Source organism: Eretmochelys imbricata, chromosome 25 (genome assembly GCF_965152235.1).
Source record: "Eretmochelys imbricata isolate rEreImb1 chromosome 25, rEreImb1.hap1, whole genome shotgun sequence".
Classification (NCBI taxonomy): Eukaryota; Metazoa; Chordata; order Testudines; family Cheloniidae; genus Eretmochelys; species Eretmochelys imbricata.
The window spans coordinates 2,770,779-2,797,427 of record NC_135596.1 but is presented as its reverse complement, the minus strand read 5'-3'; the positions used below and the strand labels follow the sequence as shown (position 1 = coordinate 2,797,427).

The following is a 26,649-nucleotide window of genomic DNA, read 5'->3' as shown; positions in this document are numbered from 1 at the left end:
CCCAGCCCAGAGCACCCTCCTGCACCCCAAACCCCTCATCCCCAGCCTCACCCCAGAACCCATACCCCCAGCCGGAGCCTCAACCCTTTCCCACATCCCAACCCCCTGTCCCAGCCCTGATCCCCCTCCCACCCTCTGAACCCCTCGGTCCCAGCCCAGAGCACCCTCCTACACCCCAAACTCCTCATGCCCAGCCCCACCCCGACCCTGCACCCTACTCCCCCACCCCAGCCCCGAGTCCCCTCCTGAACTCCACATTTCTGGCCCCACCCTGGAGCCCACATCCCCAACCAGAGCCCTCACTCTCTCCCATACCCCAACCCCAATTCTGTGAGCATTCATGGCCTGTCATACAGTTTCTATTCCCAAGTGTGGCCCTTGGGCCAAAAAGTTTGCCCACCCCTGATGTAGAAGCTGCCAAAATAGCCTACAAATGTCACACTGACAAAAACTGCCAAGAGGCCCCACCTCGGAAGGATGGTCAAAAAGTACGGCTGTCCACTAAATGTCTAGATTGGCCAATCTGCACACAAATTGGGCAACTGAAACACAGGCCCTTACCCCATTCTTCGGCAAATCAATCTGGTGGCATTTGAATTGATCCCTCGATTCTGAAAGGTCCATCCAGCATTTCATGGATGCCTCCTGAAGCTGTTCCTGGATGATCTGGTTCCACTACCGCTGCCCCCCGTTCGCGTCCAGGCCCACAAGGACTATGCACTTCGGAATGTGCTGGGTTCCCAGACGCAGAAAGCGCCGCACCGTTTGCTTCACTGGGGAGGTTAGGGGCCTGAAGAACGTCCTTGGAGCCAGCCCATCATGTTCATGCCCCTGCAAAACCATGGGCCGCCCTGAAAAAAGCTTCACCCGAAGGTACCTCTCCAGGGGGAGGGCAGGTGTCAGTCACTAGAGGTCTCGACCACCAGGCTACAAGGCCACTGCGGGAAACTGTCGCTGATACCCCACGACAGAGGCTACTGCTGACTCAGTGGGATCAGCTGAGTAGTTCTTAACATAAAGCTTCCTGTTCCTGTCAAACACCTGTTGGCCAGACCCCCGAGACCAAGTTCCTGCTCCCTTGTCCTAACCCCAGTCACGACTCTGGCTTTGACCCTGGGCGTGGCTTCTCCCTGTGATACTGCTTTGACCCTGTGCGTGATTCTGGCCCAAGACCATGGCTGTTGGAATTATTAATAATATTTGAAATCACTATTAATATGGGAAAACACCAATTTAACTGTAAATTCCTTTATTAAATCCAAAGGCCAAATGGTACTTTGAGCAGCTGCTCTAAACATGCCTAAAAAGCCTAACTAATAAGTAATTTACTACACTCAAACAGTAACAAAAATTTTCTAAGAATTTGTTCAAGATACTCACAAATGGGCGAATCCCAGAGGTGCTTAGACCCTTATTGGTCAGCTCCAGCGTGGTCAGGCAGGTATTAGCAATGAACCCTTTCAGAAATTACTCTTTATACCCTTTAACAAACAAGTTGTTGGGGACACTGGGGCATGGCCACTAGGTAACTCGAGGGGATGGAAGACCACGAGTGTCGATGAAGCCCCCTCGCACTAGGCCCAGGTGTCCTTGGCCCCCCCCTCCCGCCTTGAGGCACTCGCAGCAGCTCTGCGTACTAGGCCCAAGTGTCCTTGGCCCCCCTGCCTGGAGGCACACACAGCAGTTATGCTGAGGATCTGCAACAATATGTTCCAGAGTCAGGCTGCCTGAAACTAAGCAAGGTCACACAGGGCAGATATGGAAGAACAATGCTGAATAAAGCAGCTTTATGTATACTTTAACAAATGATACAGAGAACCAGGGAACTAGCTGGGAACTGGATTGACTGGCTATATGGATACTTGGGGCAGCTTGCTGTTGGATAAGTATGCTGGGAAAAAGGATGTATAAAAGCCTGTGTAACTTCCTGCTCTGGGTACAGGATTTGAGATTCAAATCTCCCTGTACCTTTTTGAAGCTTCAAATAAACTTTTCTGCTTCTCCACCCTGTTGTGATTATTGGGTGTAGCACACCGGGTAACGAACCAACTTCAGCTGTTGTTTAGCCTCTTGGCACTGGGTGCCGGCAACAAAGTGATGTTATTGCCAATGATTGACCATCTAAAAACCAATCTGAGATAGTTCCCCCTTATTTCCAGTCTTAATCCAGATAAGATTTACAACTGCCTTTCTCCCCAAGGCCTTCCTTCTACTTGAGTCAGGGTCTTTCTTTGAAGCACAGATATATTTCCTTAACCAAAGCTAAATTAACTTTAATTCTTTAATTGTATACTTATCCTGCAACAACTCTTCTCTGGGCTTTTTATCATGTATGAGCCCTGACAGATCTTTTCTGACCCTTCTGGGCACACGGGGGATTATTGGAAGGCACTCAAGGACGAGCACCACTGGCATGGAGCAAGCCTGTGCTCATGCTGCGTAATGGTTGTGTTAGCAGCCGACAAATTATGCTCACTTGGGCTATGCCCCTGGTGAGCCAGCTTACTCAAGCAAAGAGGTTTAGCATGGGGACAGGATTCAAGTTGACTTGAGTTAACTTTGCAGTGAAGGCAAGCCCTAAGATACGATTACATCAAGGGACACTGCTCCTAACAAGACCTCCTGTGGACCTCGGTATTTTCCATCTGTCTTGTAACAGGCTTTGCTAAGCTTAACAGTTGCACAGTTTTAGCTCTCTGTTCACACATTTCTGACAATACCGTGTTTTACCTAAAGAAAACTTATCTTTGCATTAAGAAAAGGAGGACTTGTGGCACCTTAGAGACTAACCAGTTTATTTGAGCATAAGCTTTCATGAGCTACAGCTCACTTCATTGGATGCTTATGCTCAAATACATTGGTTAGTCTCTAAGGTGCCGCAAGTCCTCCTTTTTTTTTTGTGAATACAGACTAACACGGCTGCGACTCTGAAACCTGTCTTTGCATTATAGCTTTAGAAAATCTTGTAATATCTCAGGTGACTGTATCTTTCACATCACCCTTAGGTGTTGTATAGGTTGGGATCTTGGTACTACACTAATTCTTTGATTTGCCTTATTAATGATCATAGTGAATATTCTTAGTTTTGCAAATCTCTCTTATGCTGCAGAGACCCTTATATTGATCCATCAGTGGGACTTTGGGGCTACAGTAAGAACAAAAGCTGCAGGATCTAATTATGATTAAACAAGGATATTGCAGGGGCACCCAGAGGCCCCAGACAGGCCTTGTTATATTAGGGACCAAGAAGGAAATGTGCAGATCTCGGTTCTCATGATCCAAGTTCCAGTCACTGCTGTCAGCCTACTAAATCCCCAGTGTGTGACCCACCGCAGGGACGCTCGACCTGTGACCCTGTGCAAAGCTCGTACACCCCAGTGAAAGCTCTGTAGGATCGACCATCCAGGACTAGCTTCCTGGGCAGTGTGAACGTCCTCTAACCTCTCTGATTCCATGTCCACGGGGAGCGCTGCGGAGAGTGTACCTGGTGCAACCACATAGCAATGAAGGGGTTAACCTATGCATGTTTTTGTCATCAACCTTTCTTCCAGCCAGCTAGAAAGCTTGGATTAACTAGTCTAACATGTCACTTTCCATTAAGGCGAATGGGTCCCAAATAGCAGTATAACACTGGTTCTCCCTTTGGTATTATGTGAGAGAGAGTTCTCTGATTCTGATCTGGTTTCTGGTGGGTTCTGAACCTGGCAAAGGGAAATGATTCTGCAGAACAAGAAAGATCACTAATGATGACTACTAGCAACCTTGGGAATATTAGCAGCATCAAAGAGACATTTTGCTCAGAGTGGAACTTTCTGGACCTCTGAAGAGGATCATGTGGGAACGTATTAAAAAAGCCTTGTTAAACTCACTTTCCGTTAGCTGCTCGGCCATCTGGAACTGGATCCGAGCTTTCTGGAGAAAGAATGGCCTCTTGACTCTTTCGATGCTCTCTGTTGTAACTGGATGCCTGCTCGGATTTTCGCTAAGCGTTCTGGAGCTGACAGAGCTGGTAAGTGGCAGAAACACGTTGTATGTGCAAAAAAATTGGGGTGGGATCACAGGCGGACGGGGGGGGGGTGGTGTTTCAAACTCCTCAGTGTAAAGGAGCTGTTGCTATAACACTTCTTTTGTGTAGAAATGTGTTAAGCTGCACTAAATTAAACCTCACACTATGAATTGTGCAGAGGAAAACACCCGCTCATCTCATCCCTGCTCCCCAGCAGAGCTGTAGCCGCAGAGCCAGCCCATTAGCAGGCTCTCTTAGAACTAATGCTTATTTATTTTCACAAAAGGTACTGATTGGCACAGCCTGAAGGTTTGCATAGGAATCCAACCTAAACTGCAACTGCCAGACTAAAGGCCCCTTTGGTGGGGAATCCTCCATGCAGTCTCAACATTTCTCCACTTACTGATCTACAGAAATCATTCACTCACAGTGGGGCAAACCCTGCCCTTCCCTCTGCTAGGGCGGTGTCCCTGTCTGAGGAACCAGTGCAGTTCCATTGCACAAGGTGGGGACAGGGCAAGCCAGCATGGTATGCAGCCCAGTTCTGCAAGGGCTCCTTGTCTGGCAGTGTGCAGATAGGTGTAGGACACTGTGTCCAGTTTTGGGCCCCACACTACAAGAAGGATGTGGAAAAATTGGAAAGAGTCCAGTGGAGGGCAACAAAAATGATTAGGGGGCTGGAACATTTGAATTATGAGGAGAGGCTGAGGGAACTGGGATTATTTAGAAGAGAAGAATGGAGGGGAATTTGATAGCTGCTTTCAACTACCTGAAAGGGGGTTCCAAAGAGGATGGAGCTTGGCTGTTCTCAGTGGTGGCAGATGACAGAACAAGGAGTAATGGTCTTAAGTTGCAGTGGGGGAGGTTTAGGTTGGATATTAGGAAAAACTTTTTCACTAGGAGGGTGGTGAAGCACTGGAATGGATTCCCTAGGGAGGTGGTAGAATCTCCTTCCTTAGAGGTTTTTAAGGTCAGGCTTGACAAAGCCCTGGCTGGGGGATGATTTAGTTGAGGATTGGTCCTGCTTTGAGCAAGGGGTTGGACTAGATGACCTCCTGAGGTCCCTACCAACCCTGATATTCTATGATTCTATGACATGGGTAGGTAAGGGGAGAGGCAGGGCTAGCTTACCCAGTGCTGTCTGGTCTTTCCCTGGGAGAGGCTACGCCAAGTTACTCCACCAAGGAGCTACAGCAGCCTTGGGGAATAGTTCATTTCACCACCCCCTCTCCACACATCTGCCCTGTTCCTGGTTCAGTTACTCAGGCTCGCTGCTGGGGGCAGGATTTTCTCCACTGTGCAAATGAGCCAGGTTCTGTTGTCATAGTACTTAGCACATGCATAGCGCTTTACATCTCTGTCCAAAGTCTGAGGAATCCTCCCACCAGCTCTGGGAAGTGTGTCAATAAATAGTGAGCCCCATTATAGGGATCTGGCAACTGAGATGAAGAGATTTGCCCAAAGCCACACCACTAGTCAGTGGCAGAGGTGGGATTAGAATTTAGCAATTTCTGATACCTGCCATCATGCTGCCTCTTGTCTGTGAGCTTCTTGTAGAGGAATTAACTGAGCCAAAATGTAATGTACTAATCCGATCTTTCAGCATTTCCCAGGACCCTTTGGACCATGGACAAGGAATCTGGCTCTGATGCAGTGCTAATGAATAACATAAAGTTAAAAATACGTGTTAGATTCATTGGTTCTCTTAGAATATACAACAACTCTCTCCCGATTTTTGACAAAGGCATTATTTTAGCTGGCTCTGATGCTAGGTAGCTGAGAGGCGCCTTTGTTTGGTTGTTACCTCTCAGAGCTCCGCTCATTCTGGAACAACCTTATTTAATCTGGCAGGATTTAGAAATGTCTGTCACTTCAATTATGTCTCCCAGCATGCTGCCCATAGCAGAGATAAGCTGGTTACTTAAGTGGAGCAAGCCCCAAGCCTGGTGATTCTCAGGGCCCAGTGACACCCCATCTGACACGTCTGCTGAGCTTTGGAGGGAGTCTCCCTGCCTGCTGAGCGTCTGTGCCCAATGACCCACTGAGGTTCAGTTTGCTGTGTTCCCGTGCCCAATGAGCCCATGTGCCCCAGGGCTAGGGCCCTATCCAATTCATGTTCCATTTTGGACAATTTCACAGTCAAGGATTTAAAAAGTCATGCATTTCATGATTTCAGCTATTTAAATCTGAAATTTCAGGGTGTTGTAACTGTAGGGGCCTTGACCCAAAAAGGAGTTGGGGGGGGGGGTCACAAGGTTATCGTGAGGGGGTTGCGGTATTGCTACCATAAAAGGTGATGCTAGGGAGGGGCAGGAATGGTCACATGCCCCTCCCCAAAAAGAAAAGGAATACTTGTGGCACCATAGAAACTAACAAATTTATTTGAGTATAAGCTTTTGTGAGCTACAGCTCACTTCATTGGATGCATGCAGTGGAAAATACAGTGGGGAGATTTATATACATAGAGAACATGAAACAATGGATGTTACCATACACACTGTGACAAGAGTGATCAGGTAAGGTGAGCTATTACCAGCAGGAGAGAGAGGGGAAAAAAAAACCCCACCTTTTGTTGTGATAATCAAGGTGGGCCATTTCCAGCAGTTGACAAGAACATGTGAGGAACAGTAGTGGGGGACTGGCCTGTCTCCCAAGATCTGTGAGAGTGATGGGTCGTCCTTCAGGACAGGTTGTAGATCCTTGATGATGCGTTGGAGAGGTTTTAGTTGGGGGTGAAGCTTACGCTCAAATAAATTTGTTAGTCTCTAAACATCACCTTCGGCCCTCAACTAAAACCTCTCCAAAGCATCATCAAGGATCTATGACTTGTCCTGAAGGATGACCCATCACTCTCACAGATCTTGGAAGACAGGCCAGTCCTTGCTTACAGACAGCCCCCCAACCTGAAGCAAATACTCACCAGCAACCACACACCACACAACAAAAACACTAACCCAGGAACCTATCCTTGCAACAAAACCCGTTGCAAACTGTGTCCACATATCTATTCAGGGGACACCATCATAGGGCCTAATCACATCAGCCACACTATCAGAGGCTCGATCACCCGCACATCTACCAATGTGATATATGCCATCAGGTGCCAGCAATGCCCCTCTGCCATGTACATTGGCCAAACTGGACTTGACTTGAAAGGTTGAATCATCACTTGGACCTCTGGGTTGATTAAATTGGGGTCCATTAAGGAAGCATGGATAGCCGACATTTGTGCTCCGGTGTCCCTACACGCTGTGACCTTCTTCCTGCCCACACTCACAGCTTCCCTCTGCTCTGAGGGTATCTGGGAGGTATCTGGGCCTGAGGACCTCTGGTGTGATTCTGGTGCAATGAACTGTAATCTGTTGGAGTTCTTGGGGCAGTTGGCCTTTACATGCCCCGGCTTGTTACATTTAAAACATTGTTGAGCTGATGGGTCACTGGGGCGAGGTGGGTTGCTGGAGAACGGTGTGGCAGGATGATAAGGTGTCTGGAGTGTTCCTTGGGGTGTAGTTGGGACCTTGGGCTGCCCCCAGTAGTAGGGTGTGGTCTGGGGGTGTCCCTTCTGGTATCCGTTCCAACTGCAACCAGGGTTGTTTCTCTCTCCTCCCTCCACTTGTTTTGTTCCAGTTTGCCCCGCCTCTCTGGTGGTCTGGGACTGCTCGTATTGATCAGCATAAGAAGCAAGACTTTCTGCTGAGTCCATTTTCTTACCCCATAAACACTGTTTTATATCCTCCTTGGACATATTCAGGAATTGCTCCTGAGTCATCAAATCACACATTCCTTCAATGCTAGTTACCCCCTTCCTTTGACCCATTTATCTAACAGATCCTTCATCTGGTTTATATAAGCCACATTACTTAGTCCAGGTCCTTTCTTAAGGGCTCTAAATTTTACTCTGTAAGTTTTAGGTGTAACTTGAAATTGTTTTAAAACCAAATCCTTGAATTTATTATAGTCAGAAGCCTCCTCAATAGGCATCTTATTGAATATGTACTGTGCTCTTCCAGTCAATTTTGTGACCAATGTGGTCACCTTGTGAGTTTCAGGAATTTGATGGAGTGTGCACAGTCTCTCAAAGGTGAGAAAATATTCAGCAATATCACTGGATTCATCATACTGTGGACATAGTTGCTCCCATTTGTGGATTGTTGGGGAAGGATTGTTTGGGTTATCCAATAGATTCCACTCAGCCCTTACCTTCTCCAACTCCAGTTCATGCTTCCTCTCTTTTTTCTTCTCCTCCATTTTTTTAGCCTTTGCCTCCATAGCTCTCCTGTGGGCAGCTTCCCTTTCATTTTCTTTGGCTGCTTGTGCATCCATCTCCATCTGTCTGAGTTCTACTCATCTTTTATGTTCCTTTTGTCTTTCCTCAGCCCCAGATCTGGCTAATTCCAGTTTCTGTTGGGTATTGCTTTCTGTCATTCTAACCTCTCTGTGTTTAACCTAGCTATACCCGAGAGTTAGAAAGAAAAAAGCAACCTGGCTTGTAAAATTTTGCTGTGCTGTAACCTGATACCTATTTTTTTTTTTTCTGATAGCTGGTCTCAGGCTACAGAAAAATCCTTTTGTTATGCCTGCTGCTCTGTCCCCCAGGCAGAGAGACAGACTCTGCAGCTGCAATCACCTTTTACAAAACCTTTTAAAATCCTGCTGTGCTTCTGGTTCAAAATGATCTAAAAATGATCCCACCGCTCTGCCACCATGTCAAGGTTCCTTCCCCACTCTGAACTCTAGGGTACAGATGTGGGGACCGGCATGAAAGACCCCCTAAGCTTATTCTTACCAGCTTAGATTAAAAACTTCCCCAAGGTACAAACTTTGCCTTGTCCTTGAACCGTATGCCGCCACCATCAAGCGTTTTAAACAAAGAACAGCGAAAGAGCCCACTTGGAGATGTCTTCCCCCAAAATATCCCCCCAAGCCCTACACGCCCTTTCCTGGGGAAGGCTTGATAAGAATCCTCACCAATCTGTATAGGTGAACACAGACCCAAACCCTTGGATCTTAAGAACAATGAAAAAGTAATCAGAGTAATCAGTAATCAGTAATCTTAATGAAACAATGAAACAATGAAAAAGTAATCAGTAATCAGTAATCTTAAAAGAAGAATTTTAATTAAAGAAAAGGTAAAAGAATCATCTCTGTAAAATCAAGATGGAAAATACTTTACAGGGTATCCAGATTCAAAACACAGAGGATCCCCCTCTGGGCAAAACCTTAAAGTTACAGAAAACAGGAAGAAACCTCCCTCTTAAAACAGGGAAAATTCACATAAAACAAAAGATAAACCAACCCGCCTTGCCTGGCTTACCTATACTGGTTGCAATATTGGAGACTTAGATTAGGATGGGTTGGAGAAGATGGATTCCTGTCTGGCCTCTCTCAGTCCCAAGAGAGAACAACCATGTAAACAAAAAGAAAAGGAGTACTTGTGGCACCTTAGAGACTAACCAATTTATTTGAGCATGAAGCTCATGCTCAAATAAATTGGTTAGTCTCTAAGGTGCCACAAGTACTCCTTTTCTTTTTGCGAATACAGACTAACACGGCTGTTACTCTGAAACCTGTCATGTAAACAAAGAGCACAAACAAAAGCCTTTCCCCCCTCAAGATTTGAAAGTATCTTGTTCCCTTATTGGTCCTTTGGGTCAGGTGCCAGCCAGGTTAGCTGAGCTTCTTAACCCTTTACAGGTAACAAGATGTTGCTTCTGGCCAGGAGGGATTTTATAGCACTGTACACAGAAAGGTGGTGACCCTTCCCTTTTTATTTATGACACACCTCATTCAATTGGTTTGCTGTAGGGCTACAGCGTATTCGCCCTATTCCCAGAGTAACATTGTGGTGGGCTTGCTATGCAACAAGAGAGCCACTTCATGCTCACATTGGAAATACAGAAAGTAGCATTGATGGCAATGTTTCCACTGCAAAGCGTTTGCCAAGAAACGATAAGGACAAAGTGTTGTTAGCTGCTGTCTCCCACCAGGTGCAAATACACAACAGCCGTGCAGTGATCCTGAGTGTCACCTTATTGCACCCATGACTGCTGTGGCTGCACGTTACATGGATACATACTTCAATATTATTTCTCTTACAATATGTGGATACCTAATAGGGGCTTATAAATTACAAGCTCTGAAAATACTGCATATAGAGTGGGGTATTAGAAGGTATGCTGTAGTGTAGACAGTGGTGGGCTGGAAAGTTTTGGCATATTGTGTACAGTGGGGTATTGGAAGGTATGCTATACTGTATTGTATATAGTGAGGTATTGAAAGGTATAGCATATTGTTGCACTTCGAAAGCTAGGGGTATAATTAATCTGTTGTAATTCCACTGACTCCAGTGAAATTACACCAGGGGTAAAATTGGCCTAGTGATTTAATTCTTTTTCTGTACTGCTGCAAAAATATCTTATGATTTACATTGTTCCAGAAATCCTCAGCAAATATACATTAGTTATTGTTTGTTCCCTGCACTTTAGTGTAACAAAAACTAAAATGAAAAGAGAAATTTAAGGCTGAAGCCATAAAGCCAGTAGGTCAAATGTATAACTGAAGTGACTGAGCATTAATAATCATTAATAATCTGGAGGATGGCATGGATTGCACCCTCAGCAAGTTTGCAGATGACACTAAACTAAACTGGGAGGAGTGGTAGATACACTGGAGGGTAGGGATAGGATACAGAGGGACCTAGACAAATTAGAGGATTGGGCCAAAAAATACCTGATGAGTTTCAACAAGGACAAGTGCAGAGTCCTGCACTTAGGATGGAAGAATCCCATGCACCGCTACAGGCTAGGGACCAAGTGGCTAGGCAGCAGTTCTGCAGAAAAGAACCTAGGGGTTACAGTGGATGAGAAGCTGGATATGAGTCAACAGTGTACCCTTGTTGCCAAGATGGCTAACAGCATTTTGGGCTGCATTAGTAGAAGCATTGTCAGCAGATTGAGGGACGTGATCATTCCCCTCTATTCCGCATTGCTGAGGCCTCATTTGGAGTATAGTCTCCAGTTTTGGGCCCCACACTACAAGAAGGATGTGGAAAAATTGGAGAGTCCAGTGGAGGGCAACAAAAATGATTAGGGGGCTGGAACATTTGAATTATGAGGAGAGGCTGAGGGAACTGGGATTATTTAGAAGAGAAGAATGGGGGGGAATTTGATAGCTGCTTTCAACTACCTGAAAGGGGGTTCCAAAGAGGATGGAGCTTGGCTGTTCTCAGTGGTGGCAGATGATAGAACAAGGAGTAATGGTCTCAAGTTGCAGTGGGTGAGGCTTAGATTGGATATTAGGAAACACTATTTCACTAGGAGGGTGGTGAAGCACTGGAATGGATTACCTAGGGAGGTGGTGGAATCTCCTTCCTTAGAGGTTTTTAAGGGCAGGCTTGACAAAGCCCTGGCTGGGATGATTTATTTGGTGTTGGTCCTGCTTTGAGCAGGGGATTGGACTAGATACCTCCTGAGGTCTCTTCCAACCCTAATCTTCTATGATTCAAGTATTTGATGCAAAGTGGAACAGCTCTAACAGGAGCGATTGAGAGAGGCCCAGGCCCAAAATGCCCAGTGAGTAGGACACTCACCTGGGAGGTGGGGGACCTGCATTTAATTCCCTGCTATAAGTCAGGCAGAGGAGGAATTTGAACCTGGGCCTCCTACGTACCAGGTAAATGCTTTAATCACTAGGCTATTGAGTGCAGGGGGAACCTCTCCCCCCATTTTTTGTGAGAAAGGCCTGGCCTGCCTTAGGCACCTCTATTTCCAGGGTAGAGCTGTGCAAATAATCAACTTTTTTGGTTCGGAGGCAAAACAAAAAATTGAGGAAAAAATGTTTTGGGTTAAACCAAATGCTTTGTTTCATTCTCAAGGGTTGTGCTTTTTTTTTTTTTTTTTTTTTTTTTTTGGCTTTTTAAAGCAACTAAATGAAAAATCAAAGTAAAATTCTAAATGAAAAGTTATTTCAAGTCTAAAAGTCACTGTTCTATTTCAAAAATGCCAGAACAAAATGTTTCTGCTTTGTTTGGATTTTATTTATTTTTACCCAAAAGAGAACATGGCATTAGACCAGAACACCGAGCTTTTCAATCAGCCTTCAGACACATAAACCCAGTGATTCAGTTTAGTGTCACGGTTTGTCACCTAGATTAAAATGTGAAGAGGTGCTTAAATAAGCCCTGGCTGGGATGATTTAATTGGGGATTGGTCCTGCTTTGAGCAGGGGGTGGGACTAGATGACCTCCTGAGGTCCCTTCCAACCCTGATATTCGATGATTCTATCATGATTCTATGTGTTAGATCCTGAGTTGCACCTGCAGGACACAAATGGCCATCGCGAAGAGCACTTCATCTGCACCTGGTAAGACGAGTGTGACCTTTTCTCCAATAGTGACCATGCCACAGTTATCCCGATCTTTGTCATCTCAAAATTAGATTGCTGTAAAATGCTGTACATGGGGTTTTTCCTTGGAACTATTCAGAAACTGAAGCTAGTGAAAAATGCTGCAGCCCACTCAAGTGGAATTGCGTGCTGGGAACTCCTAAGACCAGTGCTCCGCGATATTCACTGGTGTGCAATAAGCTTCAGAGTAGAATTAAAGGTGTTGATTTTAACCTATAAAACCCTAAATGGAACCTGATTACCTGAGAAACTGCCTTTCTCCCCAGGACACACGGCCACAGCTGAGGTCACCAGAGGCACTGGAGCACCCTCGATGCACAGGAGAGGTAGCCACTGGCAGGATGTCATCCATGCAGGGTTCTTGGGTTTGGAACTTGCTCCCTGCCTTTGTCTACCAGATCCCAGTTTTGTTACTCTTCCAGGCATGCTGCAAAGCCCATAGTTCCTCCTTCATTAAGGATGTTGGGGGAGGGGCACTTAGGCAGATCTATTTACAGGCAGTCCTTTCGTCACGTTCATGTTATGATTTTTAATGCATGGGGTTGGTACCCAGAACACTGACTGACACCTATGTTGCGTCTCAAAGTTTTGAATACATAGATGACTAGACCAATATGCTTACCAGATTACTTTTGCTCCCTCATGTGGATCTACAATTTATTTTGTGCATTGGGCAACTAGTGAAAAGGTTGCACCCAATTGCACTTGATGTCACTTGCAATTGCCTGTTTTACATACGCAAATAAGGCCCAACTTCTTGAGAGCACGTAACCCTTCTGCCAGGTGGAGCCAGCAGCAACCTAACTAGCTGCTCGTTCTTCTCACCACCTCTCCAGCCACTCATTCCCCAGCCCACTGTTAGTCACCTTCTGCTACCACCTGCCTCTCTGCTGTGACCTCTGCACATCCCTCTCTTAGTGATTTTCAGCTCTTTGAAGGCTGGGCAGAGACACTGCCCCATCTCAACTGATTTCAGCTCTCAGTGATGGAGCATTTAAAATAACAAAAGAGGCTCCTCATGAAGCCTATTTAGCTCTTTCTTTGAACAGTGGGAAGGAACAGGTTAAACCAGACCAGGGGAACCCTTGGGGAGGGTGTACAATCCTTTTAGCTAGGATACCTGTCCCCACCCTTCTTACCTTCCCAGGGCTCTGGCATTCGAGCCCCTGGCTTAATGAGGTCCTTTCAGCTGAGGGTGACCCCCCTCATTTGGGACACCTTAAGCACAGTTCTACTCCCCTTTATCCATACAATAATAACACTGGTAACAGCATTTCACTACCCCTGCATTCAGTACTAAAGTGATTTGTAAGCCAACACCAAACAAAGTTGATTACACCACTCTATCTGCTGGATATCTCAGCGGAGTAGGTGTGTTCATGTTCATGCGTCCAATGAAGTGAGCTGTAGTTCACAAAAGCTTATGCTCAAATAAATTTGTTAGTCTCTAAGGTGCCACAAGTCCTCCTTTTCTTTTTGCGGATACAGACGAACATGGTTGCTACTCTGAAACATATAAATACAGTTTGTTCTTGAAGTCTCTCCCCCTCTCAGCTAGATGGCAAGGAAGAATTCATTCAGACCCTGCTTACATCTATAACCAACAATGTCCAGGAATTAATATTACTAATAGTTGTTGAGAAAGTGATTCTGATTATTGCTACAGGACCATGGGGACAGTGTACTTCCAATGACTCCTTCAAGTGCAGTAGTCTAACATCCTTTTCCATCTTTGCCTTCATTTTATTACACTCTATTTGTTGTCCATATTGCCAGTCCCAGTACATTTCCCCTATATAGCATAAAACCAGATAAGCCCAAAAGATTCATTTCTGGACAATGGGGGTGGGAGGGAGAGAACAGATTTTTAAAAAGATACAAAGTTGGAATTAGGGATCTGTTGCAAGAATGAGAATCTGTAATTTTTCTATCTTTGAACAATGTGTATATTTCCATTACTTAAATCTTGCCAGCTGATTCTCCTGCCTGATCAATCTTTGTTCTTTACACAGGAGAAGCAATACTTTTCTTTTCCTGGAGAGCTCCTTATGAGGATGTTAAAAATGCTGATTTTACCCCTCATTACTTCTAGGTAAGAACAATTCTCTTACTTTAAGAATAAAAAGTCACTTTTATTAAATTGTGCTGAGCAAATGTATTTACAGGAGCCAACCCATCCTCTTTACAAAGCCGGATAGAGGGAGACACTCAGATCCTGAAACCATCCTCTAACCAGGGATCAGTAGGTTGCACATTTGCATGCATTGACATTGTAATATATATATTTATATTAATTCAGGCATGACTTATCAGAAGCACATTTGTGCCCATTTTTAAGTATGCTGTAACAAACTCCAACATGGAGTTTACTTACTGAAAGTACTTCTCTGCCACCTTTCCAATCTCACTGCTCCTATTCTTTTTTTCATGGTGATAAGTCCTGAGAAGATGGGGAACAAGTAGTAACATCCCCAAATTAATTGTCACTTAATAAATCATCAACATGTGAAAAGGAAATGCAGAAATGTAAAAACAGTTTCAACAGCTCTGTGATGGTGATACTTTAAAGTTGATACCGGAAAAGTAGGAATCCAGAAGATGCAGGTTTCTTTCCTTCTCCTTTTCGTGCAACAGAACAGAGTTTACTCTATCGGGGATCGATTTATCGTGTCTCGTTTAGACACGATAAATCGATCCCTGAATGTGTTCCCCATCGACTCTGGAACTCCAGCTCACGAGAGATGGAAGCAGAGTCAATGGGGGAGCGGCAGCGGTCGACTCACTGCCATTCTCACAGCTAGGTAAGTCGCTACAAAAGTTTTTTTCTCCTGCTTATAATAGCTCGTCTTAATTAATTAGCCTCTTACAGTTGGTATGGCTACTTCCACTGTTTCATGTTCTCTGTATATATGTGTATCTTCTTACTATATGTTCCATTCTATGCATCCGATGAAGTGGGCTGTAGCCCACAAAAGTTTATGCTCAAATAAATTTTGTTCATCTCTAAGGTTCCACAAGTCCTCCTGTTCTTCTTTCAACACATGAATGTGGTTAGCCCTCTTGAGTACATTTGCCTAAGAATCCCCGAGACATTTGTTTGCAAACATAAACTGTTCTTTGTGATTTGCTTGTTTATCACAAGATACATGTTGCAGAAATCCTTATAACCTTAGTGAAATTCTTATGCTAACTCTCATTGCTTAACTGCTAGACCTTGCTAAGCCTTAACCAAACTTATTGCAAAGCCTGTCCAAAACATAAATGTATATTAAAGTGGCCACCTACTTTTGTTACAGCTTTAAACGCTCATATTAAGCATTTTGGCATTTAACCTGTGCTTCAATTCCAAATAGCCCCTTTAAAGATCAGGTCATTGGTCAAAGGTCAGCACTGCTGTAGTGCGCCTGCTTTGATTGTACTGGGCCCTGACCAAGCCCAGGCTCCATCTCTGCCCCCCACATGGGAGGGGCAGAGATTAATTTATGCTGCTGAACATTGTTCACATTTCTGCCCTGGTGAGGACCTGTCTGCACTGGCACACAGCGAACATATTCAGGGCTAGCACTTCATTTGCGCAACTCTGCCTTCAGTCCTCAGTAGCCTCTGGGCGGGAGTCCTGAATGGTCACTGCTGGAATGGCAGTGACTCCTGTATTTAGGTTTCAGGTATTTAGGGTTTGTCTACACTATGAAATTAGGTCGAATTTATAGAAGTAGATTTTTAGAAAGCAATTTTATACAGTCGATTGTGTGTGATCCCACTTAAAACCATTAAGACCATGAAGTCGGCGGAGTGCGTCCACAGTACCGAGGCTAGCATTGACTTCCAGAGTGTTGCACTGTGGGTAGCTATCCCACAGTTCCCACAGTCTCCACCACCCACTGGAATTCTGGGTTGAGATCCCAATGCCTGATGGGGCAAAAAACATTGTCGCGGGTGGTTCTGGGTATATGTCGTCAGGCCCCCCATCCCTCCCTCCCTCCACAAAAGCAATGGCAGACAATCATTTTGTGCCTTTTTTCCTGGGTTAACCGTGCAGACGCCATACCACGGCAAGCATGGAGCCCGCTCAGCTCACCGTCACCGTACGTCTCCTGGGTGCTGGCAGACATGGGACTGCATTGCTGTACAGCAGCAGCTCATTGCCTTGTGGCAGCGGATAGTGCAGTATGACTAGTAGCCGTCCTCGTCGTCTCCTGGGTGCTCTTGGTCAGGTCGGTCGAGGCACCTGGGCAGACAGGGGTGCTCCTGGCGAACCTCGGTAAGGTCTGTCAGGGGCGCCTGGTCGGATGTACAGTGCTCCTGGTGGACCTTGGTAAAGTCTGTCAGGGGTGCCTGCACATAAATGGGAGTGACTCAGGTTATTCTCTTCTTTAAGTTTTGTCTAATAGAGATTCAGTCCTGCCTGGAATATTGGGAGAGAGATAGTTCACTGGTTTGAAATTGGCCTGCTAAACCCAGGGTTGTGAGTTCAATCCTTGAGGGGGCCGTTCTGCCTCAGGCTGCTCTCCCAGCCAGCAGCACTGTCATGGACACAGACTTCTCTCAAAGTACGAGCCCCGGCAATTTGGCCATCCTGGTGGCAATGGGGCCGGCTCATGCCATGGAGTGCCGATTCTGGGCCCAGGAAACAAGCACAGACTGGTGGGACCGCATCGTGTTGCAGGTCTGGGACGATTCCCAATGGCTGCAAAACTTTCATATGCGTAAGGGCACTTTCCTGGAACTTTGTGACTTGCTTTCCCCTGCCCCGAAGCTCCAGAATATCAAGATGAGAGCAGCCATCACAATTCACAAGCGATTGGTGAGAGCCCTCTGAAACCTAGCAATGCCAGACAGTTACCGGTCAGTTGGGTATCAATTTGGAGTGGGCAAATCTACTGTGGGGGCTGCTGTGATCCAAGTAGCCAACGCAATCACTGAGCTGCTGCTATCAAGGATAGTGACTCTGGGAAATGTGTGAGTCATAGTGGATGGCTTTGCTGCAATGGGATTCCCTAACTGTGGTGGGACGATAGACGGAACGTGTATCCCTATCTTGGGACCAGACCACCAAGACAGCCAGTACATAAACCAAAAGGGATACTTTTCAATGGTGCTGCAAGCACTGGTGGATCACAAGGGACATTTCAACAACATCAACATGGGAAGGCCAGGAAAGGTACATGGCACTCGCATCTTCAGGAACTCTGGTCTGTGAGAATGGCTGCAGCAAGGAACTTACTTTCCAGACCAGAAAATAACCATTGGGGATGTTGAAATGCCAATAGTTATCCTTAGGGACCCAGCTTACCCCTTAATGCCATGGCTTATGAACACAGGCACCCTGGACAGTAGTCAGGAGCTGTTCAACTATAGGCTGAGCAAGTGCAGAATGGTGGTAGAATGTGCATCTGGACTTTTAAAAGCACGCTGGCGCAGTTGACTGACTCAGTTAGACCTCAGCGAAACCAATATTCCCATTGTTATTACTGCTTGCTGTGTGCTCCACAATATCTGTGACAGTAAGGGGGAGACATTTATGGTGGGGTGGGAAGTTGAGGCAAATCGCCTGGCCGCTGATTATGCACAGCCAGACACCAGGGCAGTTAGAAGAGCACAGCAGGGCGCACGGCGCATCAGAGAAGCTTTGAAAACCAGTTTCATGACTGGCCAGGCTACGGTGTGACAGTTCTGTTTGTTTCTTGATGAAAACCCGCCCCCGTGGTTCACTCTACTTCCCTGTAAGCAAACCGCCCTCCCCTCCCCCCTTTGATCACCGCTTGCAGAGTCAATAAAGTCATTGTTGTTTCAAAATCATGCATTCTTTATTAATTTGTCACACAAATGGGGGGATAACTGCCAAGGTAGCCCAGGAGGGGTGGGGGAGGAGGGAAGCACTGGGTGGGGTGGAGGAGGAGGGGAGGATGGAAGGACAAGGCCACACTGCTTTTCAAAACTTATTGAATGCCAGCTTTCTGTTGCTTGGATAGTCCTCTGGGGTGGAGTGGTTGGGTGCCAGGAGGTCCCCCCACCGCATTCTTGGGCGTCTGGGTGAGGCGGCTATGGAACTTGGGGAGGAGGGCGATTGGTTACACAGGGGCTGCAGTGGCGGTCTGTGCTCCTGCTGCCTTTTCTGTAGCTCAACCATACGCTGGAGCATATTAGTTTGATCCTCCAGTAGCCTCAGCATTGCATCCTGCCTCCTCTCATCATGCTGATGCCACCTCTCCTGTCACTCGTTCCTCCTCTCCTCTCGCTCATCCCTCCTGTCCTTGCGTTTGTCCCTCCTGTCCTCACCTTCATTTTGTGTTTTCCTGGACTCTGACATTGTCTCCCTCCACGCATTGTGCTGGGCTCTTTCAGCATGGGAGGACTTCATGAGTTCAGAGAACATTTCATTGTGAGTGCGTTTTTTTCGGCTTCTAATCTTTGATAGCCTCTGGGACGGAGATGATAGGGGGAGCATTGAAACATTTGCCGCTGCGGGAGGGAAAAAAAGGGAGATTAGTCTTTAAAAAGAGACATTTTAGAGAACAATGGGTAGACTCTTTGATGGTGAGCCAAGCTGTTAACATTACATAGCACGTGTGGTTTCTTTACAAGGTCGCATTTTGCCTCTTATATCAAGGGCCTGCCGGTATAGTGTGAGAGATCACACATGCAGGGCCGGCGGGCAACAGAATTCGGCTTGCAGACAGCCATGGTAAGCCACAGTCTTTTGGCTTCTTTAACCTTCCTAACATGTGGGAATGGTTTCAAACAGCAGGGCCCCCATTTCCCATACCAAGCACCCGTTGGATTGGCCATTTAAAAGGAGGGGCTGCGGTTTTCGGGTTAACATGCAGCACAAACCCAACTAAACCCCTCCCACACACACACACAATTCTCTGGGATGATCACTTTATCCCTCCCCCCAACGCATGGGTAACAGCAGGGATGATTTCTGTTCAGCCACAGGCAAACAGCCCAGCAGGAACAGCCACCTCTGAATGTCCCCTAAATAAAATTCCCCTATTTCAACCAGGTGACCATGAATGATATCACTCTCCTGAGGATAACACAGAGAGATAAAGAACAGATGTTGCTTGAATGTCAGCAAACACTGGGACCATACGCTGCCATACTTTGTTATGCAATGATTCCAGACTACGTGCTACTGGCCTGCCATGGTAAAGTGACCTACCATGGAGGATGGAATAAGGCTGCCCTCCCCAGAAACCTTTTGCAAAGGCTTTGGGAGTACATCAAGGAGAGCTTCATTGAGATGTCCCTGGAGGATTTCCGCTCCATCTCCAGACACATTAACAGACTTTTCCAGTAGTTGTACTGGCCGTGAATGCATCCCAAGTCTTCAGGGCAAATTAATCATTAAACATGCTTGCTTTTAAACCGTGTATTATATTTACAAAGATACACTCACCAGAGCTGCCTTCTCTGCCTTCAAGGTCCGGGAGCCAGGGTTGGGAGTGTTGGGAGGGTATTGGCTCCAAGGTGATAAACAGTTCCTGGCTGTCGGGGAGAACGGTTTCTCCGCTTGCCTGGTGTGCACTATCTTCAACCTCCCCCTCCTCATCATCTTCCTCATCCCCAAAATCCTCATCCCTATTGCGTGAGACTCCCACCTTGCAAGAGTCCACGTACAGGGGTGGGGCAGTGGTAGGGGTGCCCCCTAGAATTGCATGCAGCTCATCATAGAAGCGGCATGTCTGGGGCTCTGACCCCAAGCGGGCATTTGCCTCTTGGATTTTTTGGTAGGCTTGCCTAAGCTCCTTAAGTTTCACTCGGCACTGCTGCAGGTCCCTGTGATAGCCTCTGTCCTTCATGCCTTGGAGATTTTTTCAAATATTTTGGCATTTCATCTTTTGGAACGGAGTTCTAATAGCATGGATTCATTTCCCCATACAGCAATCAGATCCAGTACCTCCCTTCGGTCCATGCTGGAGCTCTTCTGTGATTCTGGGACTCCATTGTCACCTGTGCTGAAGAGCTCTGCATGGTCACCTCTGCTGATGAGCTCACCACACTAGCCAAACAGGAAATGAAATTCAAAAGTTCACGGGGCTTTTCCTGTCTACCGGGTCAGTGCATCTGAGTTGAGAGTGCTGTCCAGAGTGGTCACAATTGAGCACTCTGGGATAGCTCCCGGAGGCCAATACCATTGAATTGCGTCCAGACTACCCCAAATTTGACCCAGTGAGTTCAATTTCAGCACTAATCTCCTCATTGGGAAGGAGTACAGAAACTGGTTTTAAGAGCCCTAAAAGTCAGAAAAAATGGCTTCGTAGTGCGGACGGGTGCAGGGCTAAACAGATCTAACGCTGCTAAATCCAACCTAAACTCGTAGTGTAGACCAGGACTAAGTCTAACGAGACTAATCAATTAAAGTGGGCTATTATCAGCAGGAGAAAAAAAACTTTTGTAGTGATAATCAGGATGGCCCATTTCAAACAGTTGACAAGAAGGTGTGAGTAACAGTAGGAGAAAAATTAGCATGGGGAAATAGTTTTAAGTTTGTGTAATGACCCATCCACTCCCAGTCTTTATTCAAGCCCAATTTGATGGTGTCCAGTTTGCAAATTAATGCCAGTTCTGCAGTTTCTCATTGGAGTCTGGTTTTGAAGTTTTTTTGTTGAAGAATTGCCACTTTTAGGTCTGTAATTGAGTGTCCAGGGAGGTTGAAGTGTTCATGATGGCAAATATCACATTGGTAGATGTGCAGGTGAACGAGCCCCTGATGGTGTAGCTGATGTGGTTAGATCCTATGATGGTGTCCCTTGAATACATATGTGGACAGAGTTGGCAACGGGCTTTGTTGCAAGGATAGGTTCCTGGATTAGTGTTTTTGTTGTGTGGTGTGTAGTTGCTGGTGAGTATTTGCTTCAGGTTGAGGGGCTGTCTGTAAGCGAGGACTCGCCCGTCTCCCAAGGTCTGTGAGAGTGATGTGTCGTCCTTCAAGATAGGTTGTAGATCCTTGTAGATGCTTTGGAGAGGTTTTAGTTGGAGGCTGATGATGACAGCTAGTGACGTTCTGTTACTTTCTTTGTTGGGCCTGTCCTGTAGTAGGTGACTTCTGGGTACTCTTCTGGCTCTGTCAATCTGTTTCTTCACTTCAGCAGGTGGGTATTGCAGTTGTAAGAATACTTGATAGAGATCTTGTAGGTGTTTGTCTCTGTCTGAGGGGTTGGAGCAAATGCGGTTGTATCGCAGAGCTTGGCTGTAGATGATGAATCATGTGGTGTGGTCAGGGTGAAAGCTGGAGGCATGTAGGTAGGAATAGCGGTCAGTAGGTTTCCGGTATAGGGTGGTGTTTATGTGACCATCGCTTATTAGCACTGTAGTGCCCAGGAAGTGGATCTCTTGTGTGGACTGGACCAGGCTGAGGTTGATGGTGGGATGGAAGTTGTTGAAATCATGGTGGAATTCCTCAAGGGCTTCTTTTCCATGGGTCCAGATGATGAAGATGTCATCAGTGTAGCGCAAGTAGAGTAGGTGCGTTAGGGGACGAGAGCTGAGGAAGCATTGTGCTAAGCCAGCCATAAAAATGTTGGCATACTGTAGGGCCATGCGGGTACCCATAGCAGTGCCACTGATTTGAAGGTATACATTGTCCGCAAATGTGAAATAGTCGTGGGTGAGGACAAAGTCACACAGTTCAGACACCAGGTTTTTAGGTTCCTTATCATTTTCCATTATAAACATTTTGTTCTTGCTATTTTTTAAGAGAACTGATGTCTCCATGGTTTACATCAGGAGCTTGAAATTAGACAGGGAGTTAGTCTTGGGGTCTTTTGCTCTTCCCAAGAAAAATCCACCCAGATTTGGTCAAATTATAAACTACCAAAATCACTGTTTCCCATTTGTGTTTTCCTTAGTAGAGTTTGCTCCAGGCTTGCAGCTAAAATAGTTGGGGGAAATAGTATGTGATCATGTAATTAAAAACTCATCATAATTCATATACACAAGGAAACAGAATTAAGGCTACACAGGAAACCATACTTCTGTTATTTCCTAACTTTTGGGAGCTTGACTTGACAATCATAATGTTCTTTTAACAGTTTTTTTTTTAAAGTAATAGCATATATGCACCAGGGGATTCACTTAAGCTACTTTTGCAAGCCAAAGCTCAGTTAAAGATGAGGAAAGGTTGAAAGTGTTTGAATGGAGCCCGACTAGTACCAAAAACCAAGAGAATGCTTATTTTACAAAAATTCATCATCTTTTTAAAATACCCAAATGTTAGAATGTCTAGAAATGAATCGGGCTGGCTGGAAAACAAGAATTACATTTCACCAAAAATGTGAAGGTTTGATTCAGAATGAACACAACAAGACCTTTTGAAATTGTTCATGACAAAAAACAGAGAAAGTTTCCTGATTCAGAGCTGAGCCGTGAACGTAGGTCCAATCAGCGGGTTATAGTCAGGCTCTGTAATGCTTTCTTAATGTGTCCTGGTGGAGCTGTTCCACTTTGTAAAGAGAATTAAATATCTATTGGATCAGAGCATAAAGATCTAGCTCTGCCACCCAGTGGGTAGCACACTCATTGAGACGTGGCTCTGAGGTTTTTAATGTGGCACAGATGTTTGTACTGACAGCACATAATTGCATTGCACAGGTCTTAAGGGGACAGCTGTGGGTTTTGACAGCTAGGTGGGGAGCAATTGGGGCTTTTGGCACATCAGACGGCAGGGGAGGGGAATTGGGTTTCAGAATTAAGCCCCACTGAGAGGAGAGGAAACAGGGCACTGCTCTGAGCTACTGTTTCAGGCAGTCTTCAGACTCAGGCAGACAGCTTCACTCGGGTAATGCTCATTTCAGAGTTTCAAGATTATGTCACAACCATGAGGCCTAGTCCAGGATCACATTTTGTGTCAAGAGGTGGCTTTTGCAGAAAATACGGCATTACAAATAGCCCTGGGTATTATGCCTGTTGCCTCTTTCCTGGGCAGTAGCAGACTTCAGGGGATTTCTGTTGGAAGACAAACCTGTGACACAGAGTCTGGTTATTTTGTTAGCGTAACCTGTTTTATTTATACCTAAACGCCAGTCCTGGAACAGACATAGTCAAACAGCATGCAGGGAAATTCCCCTTTTCAGGAATCTCAGCCAAAACACCAATGCCAAGTTCCTAGGGCATAATTCTGCTCTAAGAATTTACGTGAGTTACAGGGAGCAAACTGACTACTGTTTGCAACAGCTTCTCAAAATAGAAACTACATCATAAAAGTAACAATGCAGCATTTAGAACTAGTAAAACTATGTAGAATAGCACCAGCTGGTGATTGCTTTTACAACATGCCTGTGAAAGACATATCACCTTCAGAAGCCGGGAAGAGACACCATGTCCTACATAAGCAACAGGTGTAGCCAGTGCAGCCATCCCAGTATGACCTCCCTCCCACTCAGAAATGCTCCCTCTGGTGCCTCTGCCCCCCACACTGCACTCCTGAGCACTGGGAGCCAGATTATTCCTGGGGCCCGGACAGAATTTTGCTCAGGGACCCAGGTTACCTGCCCGGCTGCCCCAGATTTGAGTGGGGTTGTGACCCCATGTGCCAGGTTACAGTGCCACGTATTCAGATTTGGCCTGGCTGCAGCGATGAGCTGCCAAAATCTTAACATCTGGTTCCCTCCTCCCCACATGAGGGTGTCGTGGCTCACCCCCGCCCCCCGGGACTCCTGCCCCATCCATCCCCCTCCCCTGTCCCCTGACTGCCCCCAGAACTGGGCAGGAGGGTCTCGTGGGCCACCGTAGTGGGTGCCCACCCCGCCCCTAAGAGCCAGAGGGACCTGCCAGGGGTGAGGTGGGGAGTGCTGGTGGTGCTTACCTGGGGCAGCTCCCAGGAAGCATCTGGCAGGTCCCTCTGGCTCCTAGAGGCGGGGGAGCATAGCTGGGGGGGGAGCAGGGGAAGCGGCTGCTCCCCCCACTGATCACATCAAAAGTGGCGCCTTAGGCGCCGACTCCGTGGGAGCTCCAGGACTGGAGGCCCCAGGGGGAGAATTTGGTGGGTGCAGAGCCCCCGGCAGCTCCCCGCCCCGCGCCCGGCTCCAGCTCACCTCCTCTCTGCCTCCTCCCCTGAACGCACTGCCCTGCTCTGCTTCTCCCCGCCCACGCTTCCCACAAATCCCGCTCTGCTTCTCCCCCCACCCCGCTTCCCGCGAATCAGCTGTTCATGCTGGAAGCTGGGGAGGGCTGAGAAGCAGGCAGCGGCTTCACGCTCAGGCCCAGGGAGGTGGAGGGGAGCTGGGGTGGGGAGCGGTTCCCCTGCCCCCCCCGGGGTTACCTGCTGCGGTGCGGGCAGCCCTCCTTGTGCCCCCCACCTCCCACCCCAGTATGCCGGAGTTCAGACCAGCCCACTAGCTTTATGCGTCTGAACCAACAAAAGCTGCATGGAAAAGACCCCCGCGAATGGCCTCGTACATGCTGTAGGGATATCCTGGCTTCCAACCTCACCCGCCTCAGCCTTAACATACAGCAGTCTGCAACATCGCCAGAAAACCTGATCCAAAATGTACACGCTACACTCTACCTGCAGGAAACTGAATGAATGGATGGGAATCAAGTCTTCTCTCCATTTTCCCCCACCCGCTTGATAACCTGATTGGCAAACTAATTCACTCATCCCAAACCAGGATTATTTGCATATGAATCGCTTCTTCAGCCCTTCTGGAATTGCAGTCAGACAGCTGAGGGTAATCACAGTGTAGAGGGATACATGTAGCTGGGCAGCAGAGAATGAGGAGGATGGTCATTTTGGAGTGGGGAATCTGAATTAAGTGCACAAATTCCTTACGTTGATGTTTTATAGGAATGCCCATACAACCCCCCAGGTAGAATCGCTCTAGTTCTATCCCATTCCCGGCTGCCCCCACTGCCCTTTACACTGACACAATCCTCTTTACTCTGGAATGAGGATACCCACGGTATGATCCCACTGCCAAAAGCAAAAGAGACTGCACAACACACACTGTCTTTTATCAGTATTGCTGTGTGATCCCGTTTGATCATCCAGCACTGACTGCCCTGGCAGATCCAATCAGCAGCTTTTACACCTATACACCGTGAGTCCAAATTGTCTCTGGCATGTGCCTATGAGCAGTGACACGTGCCCCTCACAGCATTAGCCCCCTCTCATTTCCATTTCCAGCCCGCTCCAGTGACTTCCCTGCAGGAAGCCCACCTGATCATTTGCTACCAATAACGTTGTCAACATAGTACAGGCACTGTCAGTTACAGCTCCATGCATTGCACCTGGCTGAAGATGGAGCTTCGGAGCTTTGTTTTGGCTGGATATTTTACTTGCCCGTTCGCTGCACAAGTGTTGTCCTTTCTATGAACTGTTGTCAATTGGTTCCTGTGTAATGTGTTTCCAGAAACTAACCACTGGATTTCTTTATTCTTTCCTGGCTTGGCGCTGGTGCTATCTGAGTTACCTTACCTGGGATTCAGCTTCGTGGTTTGTGTTTGTAATTTCCTTTTTTTAAAAAAAGTGTCACCCTGTAGAATTATGGATATAAATAATGACATCCACATAAAATATTTAAATTTAAGATTAAATTTGAGAAATTAGTGCCTCTAATCACCAATATTTAGCTTTGTTGAACACTCTGAAAAATTGATTCCTGATTCTAGAGAGGTCATTAGAAAATGTTCCAGGAATTTGTTCATAATTAATTCTTTCACAATCTTTTTCATCATCTAATGTTTCACATCAGAGTCTGATTTCTATTTTTCCTTTCAGTTATATATAGTAGGGTTTTTTAAAAAACATTTTTTATAGACTGTGTTCTACATTATGGCCACATCTGTGAATTTTTGGGAAGTTTATATTTTTTTGAATCAGCGCTTCTAAAATTGCTTTCCTCTTAGAATCATAGAATCATAAAATATCAGGGTTGGAAGGGACCTCAGGAGGTCACCTAGTCCAACCCCTCTCTTCCTTTTATTGTTTCAAACTCCTTGGCCTGATTTGTGGTGTTGTTGTTTAGGGGGTTCTACACTCTCATGTCTCCCTCCATGTGCTCGCCAAGCTTAATGACAAGTCTGAAATGCTTTTGACACATAGAGGGATCATGGTGGACAGAGTGCAGTACCCCTGTGCAGCCCAAGGCTCTGGAGGGCAATGGACTGAGCTTAGCCAGGGAGCTCTGCAGGACTCTGGGAACTAGGGAAACAAGGGGTCAAAGATCTCCGCAGAGCTTAGGAACTCTGTGGGATCCTAGATCCACGAGCTCCCTATCCGCTTTCTGTGAATCAAC

General features: G+C 46.5%; 1 protein-coding gene across 1 annotated transcript in view; it reads left to right on the top strand.

Annotated features, from left to right (window-relative positions):
• Positions 1-3,832: 3,832 nt before the first annotated feature.
• Positions 3,833-26,649, top strand: part of LOC144280170 (excitatory amino acid transporter 5-like) — a 75,812-nt gene continuing 52,995 nt past the window's right edge. The window contains exons 1-2 of the mRNA XM_077841977.1: positions 3,833-4,009; positions 14,422-14,501. Coding sequence (XP_077698103.1) covers positions 3,833-4,009; positions 14,422-14,501 — 257 coding nt within the window. The remainder of the gene's footprint in view (positions 4,010-14,421; positions 14,502-26,649) is intronic.